The 16,569-nt window shown below is 32.6% G+C and overlaps 1 protein-coding gene across 1 annotated transcript; it reads left to right on the plus strand.

The window, feature by feature from the left end:
- Nucleotides 1–14,427: 14,427 nt before the first annotated feature.
- Nucleotides 14,428–16,148, plus strand: LOC108208374 (transcription factor MYC1). The gene has a single exon (XM_017378905.2). The coding sequence runs from the start codon at nt 14,507–14,509 to the stop codon at nt 15,950–15,952; it is 1,446 nt and encodes a 481-aa protein (XP_017234394.1). The 5' UTR covers nt 14,428–14,506; the 3' UTR covers nt 15,953–16,148.
- The last annotated feature ends 421 nt before the right edge of the window (nt 16,149–16,569 follow it).

Genomic DNA, 16,569 nt, shown 5'->3' on the forward strand with positions numbered 1-16,569 from the left:
GTGTTATTCGCATCTGTCTAGTAAAAATTCTGTTATAAGGAATACAAATTTTCTATAAAAAGAAAAAATTGACCTTTTATAAATTATAACTTGATCTCTTTTATTCTTTTTTCTCTGACAGCATGATTTGAAGGATAATTAAAAATATCTATGACAAAATTTCTGCTTATAAAAAGTTAACCTTCTACCAAATAACATATTTTTTTCCTTTGAAATATCTGAAAATATATGTGACCCAGTAAGTAAAGCATATAAGACCAAATATCTTTTTACGAATTAACTGATTAAAGAGCACACAGAATTTTGGCCCAATTAATTTGCACCTTAAAAATTTTTGATTTTCAAAATGTTTTCGCTGGCCCAATATACTTCAGCCTAAGATCAGTGGTCGCTCACTCCCTGCCTTCCTGGTTATACTATTCCCCGTCTACACTGAAACATATCTTATTACCACAGTCCTAGTTTATCCATAATCCATTGTTTCAATTTTAAATAGTGAAAAAAGTATTCCCCATCTTGTCATCTGACATGTGGTCTCTGTGAAGTGTGAATCACTTCTTTCGTTAATTTAATTGTGATTCATTCCAATGTTTCCTACTAGTTATAACCTGTTCAATATGTTCAATCATTTGTTAGCCTTTACCGTTTCAAGATTAAATGGAAAAACAAAAAACACCCACACAGAAGATGGGGATGCTTTTGCGGCAATTCAGATCGAGGAAGAAGAACATGGTGGTCTTAGTTATGATAATGGGTAAGTGAAATTGATACAAGATGGTGTCTTGTGGGACGGTTTTGTTACGGAATCTTCTGTAGACTTTCGAGCCATGCAACATAAATGGCGTCTCTGTGGAGGTCGGGGAGAGGCCTATATGTGAAGCAACTGGAAAGTAATAAGTTTCTCTTCCAATTCTATCATGATATTGACATTAAGAGAATCATAGAGGGAAGCCCATGGACATTTGGTGGATCCCATTTGGTGCTGGAACGACTCAAAGATGGAGAAAATTCCAGGAAGGTGGAAATTAAGAAGATTGATTATGGTTGCAACTTCACCAAATGAATGCCGATTTCATGTTACAAAGAGTTGCTACAAACATTTGAAAATATATTCACAGGACTGTAAATTGATGGAGACCCGAACAACTTTGTAGGTGTTTGACGAAAGTTTCTAAGAATTCTGAGTATCAATCCCACTCGACACACTTATTAAATCGAGGATGAAGTTACGAAAATCGGAGAAAGAATGGTGCGGGGTGAATTTTAAATATTAAATATATGTGCAGCTAAAGCTAATATAGTCATTGTATATATAGTATATATGAAAAAACTAGCAATCGATCATAAAATGCTATAATAAGAGAAAGAAGTCAAGTTGAACAACCTAAATTAAAGGGTACACCAGTTGACAACATTTGCCACCAAAAACTCATTTTTCGCTAGCAAAATTTGCGATACCTCTCATTACATCAATTAGTCAAATTGTCAATTGGATTATCATCAAAAACCATATAAATAAATATTAGTTGATATGGGGATAAAGATTGTAATTTTTGCAGCTCTTTTTTGTAGTCTCATCTCTGTCTCTTCTGCAACTCTTGGAAAAGCAGCCTTGCTTTCATCTTTCCCTGGTGAGTATTATGCTTGCATGAGGTATTCTAATTCTTGCATGTAGTTTATTATAAACGTAAATGTTTGTTCTGGACGAGACCCTGATAATATACATGTATACTGACCGAAATTTGTTTTGATTTGATTATTATACGAAGAATCCAAAAAATGTCCCCATATAAAAGAATTCGGAAAATTTGTAGCATCTGTAAACCCACAATTTTTTAGCATGAGAGGATACACATGCGGATCGGAATTACGAGTTTTTTGCGAGAAACAACCATATGGCAAGCATTCTAAATTTATCGACGTCAAAATTGTGGATGAATGTACTACAATGTTTTGCCCTGGAGAAAATGATTTGATCTTGTCTAAAGAAGCTTTTCATGATATTGCCGATACGGATGAAACTGTCATTGAAGTTAACTGGATACATGGAAAAGCTCATTGAAAGTAATGATAATTTAATTATTGGGATTGTATGTATAGTTTTATTTTGAGATTGTGTTTATATCTAGTTTTCTACAAGGTGCACAAATACATGTGTATGATATTTGTACAGTAATTTATTATTATTATTTTGAGAACGATTTCTTTGTAGTCAAACATTAAACAGGTTGAAATTTGTGATCGGAAATATATAATCATTTTTGTTGTAGTGTTAACTTTTTGACGAGAAAAACAGAATTACTCCATCAAATCAACCAACAAAATAAAACATAAATTGTCAGTGACAGATCCCCTATCAAAGACTTGACCATAAAATGAACACGACTCTCTCACTAAGTAGTGAGCAGCCATGTTAGTAGAATCAACTAATAAAAAACAAAATTATACTTGAATCTTGAAGCATCTTTCAACATTTCATAGTAGTTAACATCAGATTTGTTATTTGGTTTCAATTCCCACCAAAACTTTGCCAAACTCCTCTCAATATCTTTTATTATTTTGAGAAGAAGCAGAAATGCATTCATCGCATAACTTAGCAATGTTTGGACTACTGACTTGATCAAGATCTCTCTCCCCGCCCGTGTATCCATTTATCTATCAAAGATTGCAACATCTGATTATCTTATCATCTTATCTTTCAGAAAGCCAAACATTCTGGATTTATTACGTCGCATCATATTAGATAGACTTAAGTACTTGCATTTCTCATCGGCTTCTTGAGTCACACTAGTGCTAAAGAAAATAGAAGATTTTAGCAAGTTAACCTTCTGAGCTTATGCTTCCTCAAAGATCTGGAGCAGCTTAAGCATTCGATTTGCTTCGTCAACATTAGCCTTACAAAACAAATAAGATCATCTGCCAATAACATGTGATTGATCCTCGGAGCATCTCTGCATTTTTTAATACCATGAATAAAATAATTATTTTCTGAAACTATATATCTCACTTTTTTTTCAATATTACATACTCTCTCCGTCTATCTCAATTGTTTGCATTGGAGACACGAGCTCGGCACGGATCTTAAAACTCTCACAAAATATAGTATAATAAATTATTTTTTTTGAATTAAATTTTAAAAATTTAAAATTTTGGAAAAATTAGGAATATATACTTTAAATGTTGAGCAGTATGGTCATTTGTAATATTACTGTAAATAATCATTACAGTGCCTATTTTCAATTCTGGGGAAGAATACTGCTCCAAAAATTGATACTATTTTATTTTGCTAACATTGTTAGTCTACAAATAATGATAGTGAATACTATATATGAACACAAACTTTTGACGGAATAATAATTATTATTATTACTTCATCAGTTTTCTAGTGGTAATTTTCTGAAAAATGGTGTTACCGTAACTTAAATTTAAGGTATATAGATAATTATTCAAATATAGATTAAATTAGAGTACATACTACGAATTTGATAGATGACTCCAATTTAATACCCCTGTAACACAATTAAAATAAAAATAAGTGACACCTGGCCTGTATATATATATATATATATATATATATATATATATATATATATATATATATATATATATATATATATATATATATATATATATATATATATATATATATATATATATATATATATATATATATATATATATATATATATATATATATGTTTTGTAGTAATTGGTTATTAATTGTCTTATAAATTTAAAAGTTTCAATATTATTAATTCAGAAAGACTAACAGCTTGTATACCAAAGAATATCTATTCGTGTAACAAGTAGAATTTAAAGTTAGAAAAAAATATCAAAAACTAACCTAAAATCATAAGTAAGTTTGAGATACTTTTTTCAGCAATTTAATTCTTTTAATTTTTAATAAAACTTTATACATAAATCATTTTTTTTATTATTACATTTTAAGAATTTATAAATTATTAATTACTAAATCAAAATTACCCAAACACATATTTTAAAATGTCCCATTATGAATCTATTAAATTATAATTAGCAGCCAATCAATTAATAATCAAGACCAACAAGATCCTGTAGTAACAATACCAACGAACATCTTATTTGAAATCTTGTTTCCTTTCAATAAGTTCTCAATTTATTTGGGTTTTATTAGTCTATTCTTGTTGTGAGAGTTGGTTTTTGTTTTGGTGTGTTTTGATGTTCTCCATGACCGAAGTTATAGGCATGATTTTCATGGGTTTGATTCAGATTTAAAGGTTATTATGAAATCGTATTTATGGTCGATTGTTCAGAACAGTCAAATGAAAACCAATCAATATTCAAATCATCTTCAAATCGTTTAGTTGCCTCTCAAAAAGGATTTAACGACGATATAATTCAGCGTATGGTTTTTGATTTATGAATTGATTTCTTTTTCAAAAATAAAAAAAAACCTACGAACATCTACTTTTTGAGTATTAGCATCAGGGACAAGCGCAGGCTTAGTAAGCTTATAACGAATGTATCACATTTCTGATCTTCATAGTCCAGAACTCTTAAGATTCTAAAACAGGGTTTCCAGAAGTACACAATGCACATAACGTTTTTGTATAACATTGTAAGCGTCACTGCATCAAGGGACAGGTGCATGTGTGCTAAGCTTTCTTTTAACAATAATGCGCTGTATCACTTTTCTGATTCATTCATGGTCGAGTGTTTCAGGATGACGGTTTTCGAAACTTGTTGCAGTGAACTATCGGACCACAACTGATTAATCATTCCCCGAACCCGACCTTACCACATCTTTACAGGTCATTCTTTCTTGGTTACCATAGATTTATATATGTGAACATAAATAAAATAAATAGGTCTAGAAGGTGACCCTACGTTTAAAATCTTGTTACGTATGATTGAGCTTTGACTGAAATTTCTCTTGTTCTGACTTCAGTAAGCACAAGCGTCCACATATTTACAGGTGGCATGGGCGCTTAAGTTTGATCACTCAAGTCCCCTCGAACAAATTGCTTGTTATATTAGGGTAAGTCTACAGAGAGCTTGTTTACTGTGAAATATAACATAAAATTAATTTGGGTCTTCTTATCAAGGCTGATCTTTGGGTAAGACGATCAAGAGGAACGTCTAGGCCTGCCTCTAACACCTTAAAGTTTTTTTATTATTTTCTCGCACAAATTTTAAAGTTTTGATAAAATATAATATTATACTCCCTCCGTTTCAAATTAGATGTCCACTTTAAAAAAACCACATAGTTTAAGAAAAGTGGATGTTAACAAATTGATTGCATTAAATGATCAAAATATGTGGAGTGAGATTGATCTAGAAAATATAAATAAGAGATATGTGGAGTAGAATTGACTTTGGAAATATGATTTTGCATTGAAAGTTGAAGTGTACAAATAATTTGAAACAAAAATATTTCTTAAAAGTGGACATGTAAATTGAAACGAGGGAGTAATTTATTTTTTAAATCTTTTATTTTTGAATAAAAGTTTAATTAAAAGAAAAAAATTTAGAATAATTTATGAATCATAATTTATGAAAATATTGAAATATGTTTGGAGTTTTCTGTCCGTATACATAAATTCAACGGTACTAGGTTTGCACGACCAGTTTCTGTCTGGTCATTTTGAGCCGAATTTCCCGAGTTTTCATTTGCAATATAAGCCGGTGACAATGCGTGAGTTGTTCAAGTGTAATGCTTGTCACGCGTTTGAACTAAACGATAATGTGCATTCGTAAACAGAAAAGAGAAGCATTCCAGAATAAGAAACAGAAGCAGCTCTCCGTTAAAAAGATTGCTACTTTGTTGCAGTCTCTAGCTTTAACGGACAAATCAAAACAAGTACACGCACAAATCAAAATAAGCAATCAAATAATTTCTGTTTGTCCTTTGCAATAATTTTCACACACACTTGCTTCAACTCACCCCAACCCTGCCAGATCGGTTTCGATTTTGAACTAAATTTTACAAGCCAATTTTTTCTTTCTAAGCATAAATTCATGTTATGGACCGATAATTCAAGAACGTATTTTTTCGAAGAATCTCCGTTGTAGCCCAATATGGTTGGGCCACGGTATATACAGAGAACTTAAACAGTCCATCCTACTTATTTTTGTCCATTGAACCCTTCTCTGTATAACTTACTCGCAACATGTAGTTCATCTTCACTGTAACATATTTTTTCATAATATTTTTTTCAATTACTTCTAATAAAAATTTAAACCTAAAAATATTAAGAAAAAAAAGTAATTGTGAAAAGATATTTTATAAGAGTCTCACAATGAGTGTCAAAAAGTAAGAATCTGTTGGACAAGGGTTCAATTTTCACATACTCAAAAAGTGTCATCAATCCTACAATCATCAAATAAAAAAATCATAAGAAAAAGAAAATATGAACCTACTAAGTCATCAAAATAAAGAAATATGAACAAATTAAAAAAAAATTTGCTCTTGACTCGCCTCTATTATTATTATATTTTATATCTTTGTCGAGGACAGTTCCAATAATGTTGGAATAAAGTTGGAGTTTCTATACGTCTTAGTCATTACAAAGGTTATTGAATAAACCATAAATATTAATTCTACCGCATATACCCGGCCTCTTACGGTTTGTGGTTTAAAAAATCCAAAATATCTTATTTTATCAAACGATATTTAAATTAAAATAAAAACAATTTAAAATGTTAAAAGAAGTCCACAAACACGTAAAAGAAGTGTAGCCTAACAAATCCTTAGTCTGCATGCATAGAAGTTTAATAAGTCCTGATTAATACACCGTGTGAGTTGGGTTTAAGTCCTCAAAATTAAAATAATTTCTGAAATTATATATGTTAATTTTGTTTTTACACAAGTATTTAAAATTTTGAAGATTATATTGAAAAATGTTTAAATAAGTAATTCTTTTTTTGTGTTTTAAATTACATCTTTATCAATTTCACAACTTGAAACTTTAAATTATTGGAATTCAAAACACTTAAAACCTAGCATAAACTTGATAGTTGAAATGATAATTTAAATTAACTTTGTTTACTAAAATTCAGTATTTTAAATAAAAAATGGTCTTAAATAATCTAAAAAACTTTCAGGCAGCGTAAGCTTGTGTTCACTCACTAAATCCGCTCCTAACCTGTACGAATTATTTAGAATGCAAACAGAAAGTGGCCTGATCACCCATGGGCACGGGCATAGGCGCCTGTCACATGTTCTTCTAGACCTCTGCATGGTAATGCAGGCAGAAAGTTATAACCTGGATACCATCCTACCATGATTTTAAATATTTTAGTTAGAGGACGAAAAAATTAAATATTGAGCAGTGTGGTCATTGTAGTATTACTGCAAATAATCATTATTGTACCTATTTTTAATATTTATAAGCAAGAATACTGTTCCAAAATTGATACTATTTTGTTTTCTAACATTGTTAGTCTTGCAAGTAATGATAGTGAATAATGCTGCACATGAACATAATTTTTTGACAGAAATATATATTATTACTTCATCAGTATTCTAATGATAATTGTCTGAAACATTGCACAGAAAGCAGAAAATTGGTTTCACAACAACTTAAATTTAATATATATACAAATCTAATTAGAGTACAAACTTGAATAAGCTAATTATCTCATTGAATTAAAGTCATATCTTACACAATTAAAATAAAAATAAATTAATAAGATTCTATATATAAATTAAATTTTCAAATCGGTGGTTATTGGTTGTCTTATATATTTAGAAGTTTCAGTTTTAATAGATTGTAATTCAAAAAGACTAAATTAATAATCAAGACCAACACGATCTTGGAGTAACAATAATACCTACGAACATCTTTTAGGTCACATTAGGCTGATACATTTTAAACATGAGTAAACTTCAAAGTTGTGGCTAAAATTTATACTAATTTTCAAAAATTGGTCAGAGTTTCAAATTCTCAGAAAGGTGGCAAATTCTGACTCCACTTTTTGAAAGTGTGGCTCCCGTTAAATGTTACTACCTCCATCTCATTTTAAGTGTCCACTTTGCCAAAAAAAAAATTCCTAAAATATGTGTCATACTCTTTAACCCATGTAAAATTTATACTAATTCCAATATAGTATTTAATACAACTAACAACCCCTCATAAATATATTTAGAAGCATTATGAATGTATAGTGTAATTTGAAGTGAGAGAAGGTCCAATACACAATAATTAATGAAATACGTAATTAATATGTATGAAAACTAAGTTGATTAGTTGTGGAAAGATGATGATAAAAACATTACATTAATTGTTTCTTAAGATGTGTGAAAATTGCAAAGTGGATACTTAAAATGGGATGGAGGGAGTACCAACGGAGTAACAAACAGAAGGGTGAAAATGAGTTTCAAATTCTCAGAAAAGTGGCCAAAGTTTGCCCCCTTTTTTTTAAAGTGTGGCTCCCGTTAGTGATATTTAACGGGAGCCACACTTTTAAAATGCGGAGCCAAAATTTGACCATCTTTTTTAGAATTGAAACTCTAGCCAACTTTTTAAAAATTGTTGTAATCTTTGGTCACAACTCTGAATTTTTACTCTTAAACATAATGAATATACTTCTTGAGTATAAGGATCAAAGGACAAGTGCAGCCTGCAGGCGTGGTAAGCTTATAACGAATGTATCACATTTCTGATCTCTTCATCATAGTCCAGAACTCTTAAGATCCTAAAAGAGGGTTTCCAGAAGTACACAATGCACATAACATTTTTGTATAACATTGTAAGCATCACTGCATCAAGGGACAAGTGCATGTGTGCTAAGCTTTCTTTTTAACAATAATTCGCAGTATCACTTTTCTGATTCATTCATGGTCGAGGGTTTCAGGATGACGGTTTTCGAAACTTGTTGCAGTGAAGTATCGGACCACAACTGATTAATCATTCCCCGAGCCAGACCTTACCACATCTTTACAGGTCTTTCTTTCTTGGTTACCATATTTAGATTTATGTGAACATATTAAATAGGTCTAGAAGGTGACCCTACGTTTAAAATCTTGTTATATATGATTGAGCTTTGACTGAAATTTCTCTTGTTCTGTAATCACAAGCCTCCACATATTTACAGCTATTAGCGCACCGCTGATCAGCTTGATAAGAATTCGTGTTCGTCTCCACTCATTTTTTTTCTGACCAGACTCATCCTCAAATCGTTTATTATCCAGTCGAGATTGAGCATTGCTTTCCATTAGGTCAGAAAGCTCAAGAAAATTCATTTTTCAAATATAGTTATGGGCATGCATGGGCCATAACATAGTCGAAGCCTCGGTACAGTAGCAGTCAAAGGTCTCTAAGTAGAAGGCAGATCAATTCGTATATGGACATTTGTAGATCATTAACCACCATACAACGAGTTACTTTGATTATGAATTCAAATATAGGTCTTGATTATGTACGAAGATATTACAAGGCTGATACCAGACTGAGTCGATATATTATTAGTTCAAAGAAGTGTTTTTTCGGCTTATATTTTAAGTAAAAGGTAATTTTTAATTTATATGTTTAAATAATTATTTTGGTGTATAAAATATATTAAAATAATAAAAAATATTATAAATTATCTTTTATAGTGATCCAATACAATTTTATAAAATCAAATTTCGAAAATAAAAATAAACTTGACCAAACATGCGGCTAGTTTTGTGCGACGAATTTCCGTAGGACTTGTGGAGGGGCAGAAAACTAGAATATAAGCAGCCAGAACAACTCCAATCGAACGAGGCTTTTTGGAGGTGTCCAAAAGCAAAACCGTGCGGGCTAGGCCCAAAGCGGACAATATCACTTAGCTGGCCCAACACTGGTCACTTTAACTGAATTGCGAGTAGTGTTTATCTGCTGTATAGCCGGTGGCAATGCATGAGTTGTTAAAAGGGCAATGCTTGTCAGTTGTCACGCGTTTGAACTAAACTATAATGTGCATTCGTAAATAGAAAAGAGGAGCATTCCAGAATAAGAAACACTAGCAGCTGTCCGTTAAAAAGATTGGTACTTTGTTGCAGTCTTTAGCCTTTAACAATCAAATAAAAATAATAAAAAAGATTGTAAAATTTAGTTCAAGACTTAAATCGATCTGGCAGGTTGGGGGTCGAGGCAAGAATTGTGAATTATTCATATTTTTATCGAAGAATTCCCTCTTTAGCCCAATAAAGTTGGGCCAGGTATGTACAGACAACTTAAACAGACCGCTATCCAACTTTTCTTTGCCCATTTTACCCTGCTCTATATCATATACTCGTTTCAATTTTCAAATACACACAAAGTGTCATCAATGTATACTTATCAAATAAAAAATTCATAAGAAAAAAGAGAATATGAATCTTCAAAGTTAGCAAAAATATATATACAAATTATGAACAGAGTGAAAGAAGTACGAATTTTGCACTTAATCGATTCAAACTTGGGCTCGCCTCGGTTATTATTATATTATTATATATCTATATCGAGGACAAGTCAAATATTGTTCAAATAAAACTCGAGTTTCTATACATCGTGGTCATTACAAAGGTTATTGAGATAAACCATAGATATTATTCTTCCTTGTACTCCCTCTTGTTCATGATAAAAGTAGCTTTACTTATCATCGTTTTCAGATATTTTCGCTACATAATAAAATTTAATATTGTATAATTTTTGTGTTTCTAAATTAAAATTTAGTGGAGATACTTTTATTTAAGTCAAAAATAATATTATACCAATAAAAATAATTGATTTCGATTGACATATTGCTAATTATTATATGTACATGCAATATTGAACATGATTAAAATTAACTTCCTGGTGTTTAAAGAAAAACAAAGAACAATCACAGTTTGGACAGGGGTGATGCCTGGGGCTTATTTATACGATTGTTGTCATCACGTGTTAATTAATTGAAGATTGCTCTAGAAAGAAAAGAAGAAATCAAATATACACACTTTTCAGTGTCGGATCGGAAGCAAATCATTATATTTTCGGCTGAACATGACATGAATCATTGTCCAACCCAACATTAAAGGCTTAAAATTTGGAGCTCGTGAAGTTCCACAGACAGTCTCGTCGTTTTACTTTGGAACCGTACCATTTAATTTGATCCTCTCTACCCTTATTATGAGGTTCCCAAAAATCCATAAACTTTGTTGGTTGTTGTTCTTCTGTACGCGCATGGAGAAACAAGGCAGGGTTATGTAAGTGCCGTACCTTCCGCAGACTGATTAGGCACGCGAAATAATGTTTATCGGTACTTGTTCAGCAAATAATTACCTCAACACAAAATGCTCATTTTCTTGAAGGAATGCTCCCTCAAGAGCATCTCTGGACTCTAGAACTCTCTCCTGTCCTTTTTTAATTGTCATTTTGATTTTTTGCACGTAATTTAAGATGATTGAAAAACATACTTTTACTATTTTTTAAAAAAATTCATGAATAAAAATATAAATTATAAACTTTAATTCAGAAAAAAAAATTAAAAATAATAAATAAAAGTATGTTTTTTAATCACCGTGCAAAAAATCAAAGTGACAACTAAAAAGGGACGGGAGTATTTTAGTCTTGTTTCACGTTTATCTTTGATCATGTTTGTCAACACATACCTTTGATCGTTAATATTTTTAATTTTGTAATATTAGTATTAAATATAAAAACTTCAGCATATCAAAGTACTCGTGAATACTAATCAAACAAAATCACTCACAACTATATTTATTTTATAAATTACACTTAAGTTAGTAATTTGTCTCATTTTATGAACAATCCTAAAATATCAAATATAAGAAGAGAAAAAAGAAACGGAGTGAATATTATAACTTCTTTATCAGACATTTATTATCATGATTTGAAACATGGAAAATTGCCGGGCCTCGGCAAACACACTATAAGTTCGTGAACTGTACCATCGTTTTAGCGTTCGTTTCACAGTCTGTTCACATAATCGTGTTGTCTTCGGCTAGGGCCTTCAAAAAATTATCCTGCGTCAATTAGGTCATCCACACACAAATGCATGCACAAATCATATATCTTCTGTACGCATAAGCATCAAGTGTGTTCTAAGACTGCTTTTTTAACGTATCTGTCACAGTCCGGATTTTTCCATGGTCCCGTACTCATTAGTTTCAGAAGCCGGTGATAAAATGAAATCTTATCCACTGAAGTTAGACATTTTACCGGACTTATGATGGTGAAAAGTTGTTTTGCAGTGAAATCAGTCGTTATCTCAGACAACTGCACCGTTCTTCTGCATAATTTCAGGCCACAGCTAATCAATTATTAGCAGATCAACCAGGCTTCACCACATCGCAAGAGACTTCTTATCTTTACATGTTTAAGTAACTACGTATGCAGCTCGATCTAGAAGGAGACCTTACGATCAAGTTGTTGCGAAAATGATTAGGTTGGTATGATTGTACTTTGACTAAAATGTTTGTCATTTTGTAAATAGGCGGCTCCACGTACTCAAATGTGGGCGTCTGAAGTACGATATTTATTATCCTCAAATTTTCATATTTTCCAGGGTATACGTAATTATTATAACCTATATATAATTAAGCTACGAATTGACCCATGATTCATTATTTTAGTGTATTTATCAAAAATATGTCAGATTTTTTTTTTATAATTTTACTATTTTCTGAAGATAATTATAAAAATGTCTTTCAACTTGATGCAATTTTCGTATTTTGCAAAATAATATGTTTGGAACTAAAATTAACTAGATAGATCATGCAAATCACAAAAATCAAAGTTTTTAAAGTGATAGGTGCTCTGAAATAGTAGGGCAGATTTATCGAGTCATCGTCGAGCTGCAGAACATGATAAAGATTTTAATAAATCTTCTCTATAAATTATAATTTTATTATTAGGATTAATTGATTCTTTTAATATACACATATGTATATATATGTAGTCAAGTGCTCAAATACAGACTCGACATAGTACAAATATACAAGCAATCACTAAATGTATGAACAGAATCACTAAACTCGTTATTAATTGGTGATTATCTTCCATTCACATCTATTCAACTCATACCAGACCGCTACCACCCACGGTTGCTTAACCTCCCCATCACAACCCATCCCGTCACCGTCAATCCCCGACGCCGCCCCGTTCTCGCCACACCTACCTAACACCAGCCCTGCTTCACCTTAAATAATTTTGAATACCCTAAATAATTTTGAATAAAACAATTATTACTCTCTCTACTGTCTTCTATATCGATGAAATTAAAACCTAATTAGACAAAATTAAGATAGTGAGTTGGAGATGGTCTCACAACTCTATCCGTTTCGGGTCAAACTTATATGAATTATGCTGATTGTAGTCCAGTTTTGAAACCAGTTGACAAAAATGTTATCCATTTCTCATGAGGAACAAAGAATTACTTTCCTCTCGATTGTTATTTTACATGTGACGAAATTATACAAATAGCTCTAGTTATTGTATGTAAATTAGAGTCCATAACGTAATTCTCAAGGAATACAGTGTTTAATTGTTAAACTAACCAATAGTTCTTGGCATATTAGAACAGTAACAAATTAAATGATAACATGACATGGACTGGTCAGAGAAAAATGTTGTTATTTAACCTAATAAAGTAATCAACAACTGTTAAGTTTATTTTTATCTTCATACACTGACTCATCGTAATATCAAAACCAAACAACCCAAAAAAAATGAGCAAGTATATTATAAAATACCTAGTCAATTAATTAAGCAAATGCGTCGATAAAAATAGCTCGTCATAGTAATAAAATGTACTGCAATCAAGTAACTGAAAGCACAGAAATTAACATCCGAGTAACATGACACGTTCGTGGCTAGCTAGAGGCAAATCAATCAGCCACGGCAACACTTGTGCAAATACAGATTAGGTTAAAATTGTTATAAGAAACGAGAGGTTTATAATGAGCCATTACATATCAGTGCCCTAGTCAACATACGTCAAACCTCCACTCCATGATGCAGCAAGGCACTTGCCCGGACCACATACCTAATTGTCACGCCCAACACTTCTGGAAGGTGTATGTATAGCAAGTCCGCAAAGACACTCATTCACTATCCTACTGCTAAATTGCTGGCAGTTAATATTCTTTTAAAAAATGCAAGTATATATGTTAGTTTCTTCACCTTTTTTTTTTTTTGAAGAAAAGTTAGTTTCTTCACTTTTAAAAAATTGTCTAATAACTATCCTTCCGGTGCAATTTTTCGAATTTTTTTCCAACAATATACCCTCACTTATTTGCATTTCTATTGCGCTTATTAATTTCATGCACTCTAAGTTGATGCAATCATTATCATTAGACTTGCAAAAAGTATCATAGTCCGTATATGAACTTTGCATAAACTTTTAAAAATGATTACAAATTTACAATTATTAGTATTATTCGGTTGAATCCCTATATAAATACACCTGAATACCCTTTCAAAGCCCACAACATCTTTCATTGCAACAGTACTACCTCAATCAAACAGTTCATCTTGATCTATCTCCAATCTCTCTAACTTCCTCTAATCAATTCACATATATGGAAGACATAATTTCCTCTTCTTCGTCATCAATATTCCCTTGTCATGGCAGTCCATCACCCACAATTCAAGAGCGGCTACAATTCATTCTCCAAAACCGGCCTGAGTGGTGGACGTACTACATCTTTTGGCAAACCTCAAACCACAATGCCACTGATGACCGCCTTGTGTTGTCATGGGGTGATGGCCAATTCCGGGGTTCTAATACTAGTAATTTCGGATTTGAGTCCGAGAGGGGAAAGGTTATCAGAGGGATTCAATCTCTCTTCGCTGACTCCAGAACAAGCGGAGGTGATCGTGTTTTTGTGGACAGTGAGTTTCCAAGTTGCGAGTGGTTTTTTATGGTGTCGGTGACAAGGTCATTTGTGGTTGGAGATGATAACATTGTTAGCCGTACATTCGGTTCTGGTTCGTACGAATGGTTGGTGGGTGACGAGGAGCTTCAGTTCAATGCATGTGAAAGAGCCAAAGAAGCTTATCTTCATGGAGTCAAAACACTAGCTTGTATTCCCACTTCTTGTGGGATAATTGAGCTAGGTTCCTCAAATGTTATCAGACAGGACTGGGGTCTGGTCCACCTAGCCCAGTCTGTCTTCGGCCCTGACAATAAAAACATGATCACTTGTCCACCGAATTCCAGTACTCATCAAAATCCCAACCGAGGTCTATCTTTTTTGGATATGAATGCTGGATTTCCAAGAGAACATATAAAGAGTACTAACTCGAATGAGGAGGAAGAAAACGTTGGAAAAAAACTAAAAATCGCGCAATCATCTCCAGAATTAGGCAATTCTGAATCCGAAAGCCTTCTTGATAGCCACCAGACGACATTGATGAATCTGAGGTCTTCTAACAAGAGATTAAGAAGGACAACAACATCTTCAGGGAGAGAAGTGGCACAAACCCATGTGGAAGCCGAGAGACTGCGCAGGGAAAAGCTCAACCACCGATTCTATGCTCTTCGGAGCGTGGTTCCGAACGTGTCAAGAATGGACAAAGCATCTTTACTAGGAGATGCAGTCACATACATCAACGAACTCAAGTCAAAAGTGGAAGAATTAGATGGAAAGCTCCGCGAAGAGGTGAGAAGATCAAGATATATTACAGATGCATTTTATAATGATCCCAGTCTCATTCAAAGCATTTCAACTACAAGTCATGCATCTGGTGCAAGATCCTTACTCTTGAGTTGCGGAAGGATTCAGATGGAAGTCGACATCAAGATTCTCGGGTCACGGGCTATGATACATGTCCAGAGTCCTGATATAAACTACCCTTGGGCGAGATTAATGGATGCACTGAGAATTCTAGAGTTCCGAGTTCATCATGCGAGTGTGTCCAGTGTTAAAGACCTCATTCTTCAAGATGTTGTGATTAAGGTTCCGGATGGTATAACAGATGAAGAAGGTTTGAAATCTGCAATACTAGGAACTCTGCAGATTTGATGTATACATATATTTATGTATACGCCACATAGTTCTAATCATCTGCAAGCTAAATTTCCATAGCTCCAACCTTCATCTCCTCGCCCGCGAAGAGCAATACTTAATTAATTGATCAGGGGTAATGTAGTTTTAAATATTTTAGTCAATTAGGGCACGTATGTTTGTGGGTGTTTTTTCATCTCCATTTCTTCTGTATCATGTTTGCCTTGGCTTTTACATGCATGTAATAAAGTTATCGATTTCTTTAAATTGTCTCGCAAAATTAGTGCAGCAAATTTAATAACTAAGCATCAATCTACGTAGATATGGTGCAAGTGAGAATATGTAGTAAAGTGACATGTACGTATATAATTAGAAATCTCAAATCATAAATATTTTCATTATTATCAACAAATTTGTACTTATCGAACTGATTTCGTATTACGTTGTACGAAACATACTACTCCGAGAAAATTATATATGATCCTACAGAATTTTATTTTGCCAAGAAAAAGTTGTTTATGAGCCGAGACAGACATCAGACTTGCAGGTTTTAGTTAACCTCACAAGTGTCATACTACTATAAAGATTTAGGAGCCGTTTGGGTGAGCTTAAAATAAGTGTTTATTGCTTAAAGT

The sequence above is a fragment of the Daucus carota genome, chromosome 2 (assembly GCF_001625215.2).
Source record: "Daucus carota subsp. sativus chromosome 2, DH1 v3.0, whole genome shotgun sequence".
Classification (NCBI taxonomy): domain Eukaryota; kingdom Viridiplantae; phylum Streptophyta; class Magnoliopsida; order Apiales; family Apiaceae; genus Daucus; species Daucus carota.

Excerpts from the sequence above, each read along its gene's own strand:
- LOC108208374 (XM_017378905.2), top strand. The coding sequence starts at position 14,507 with ATGGAAGACATAATTTCCTCTTCTTCGTCATCAATATTCCCTTGTCAT.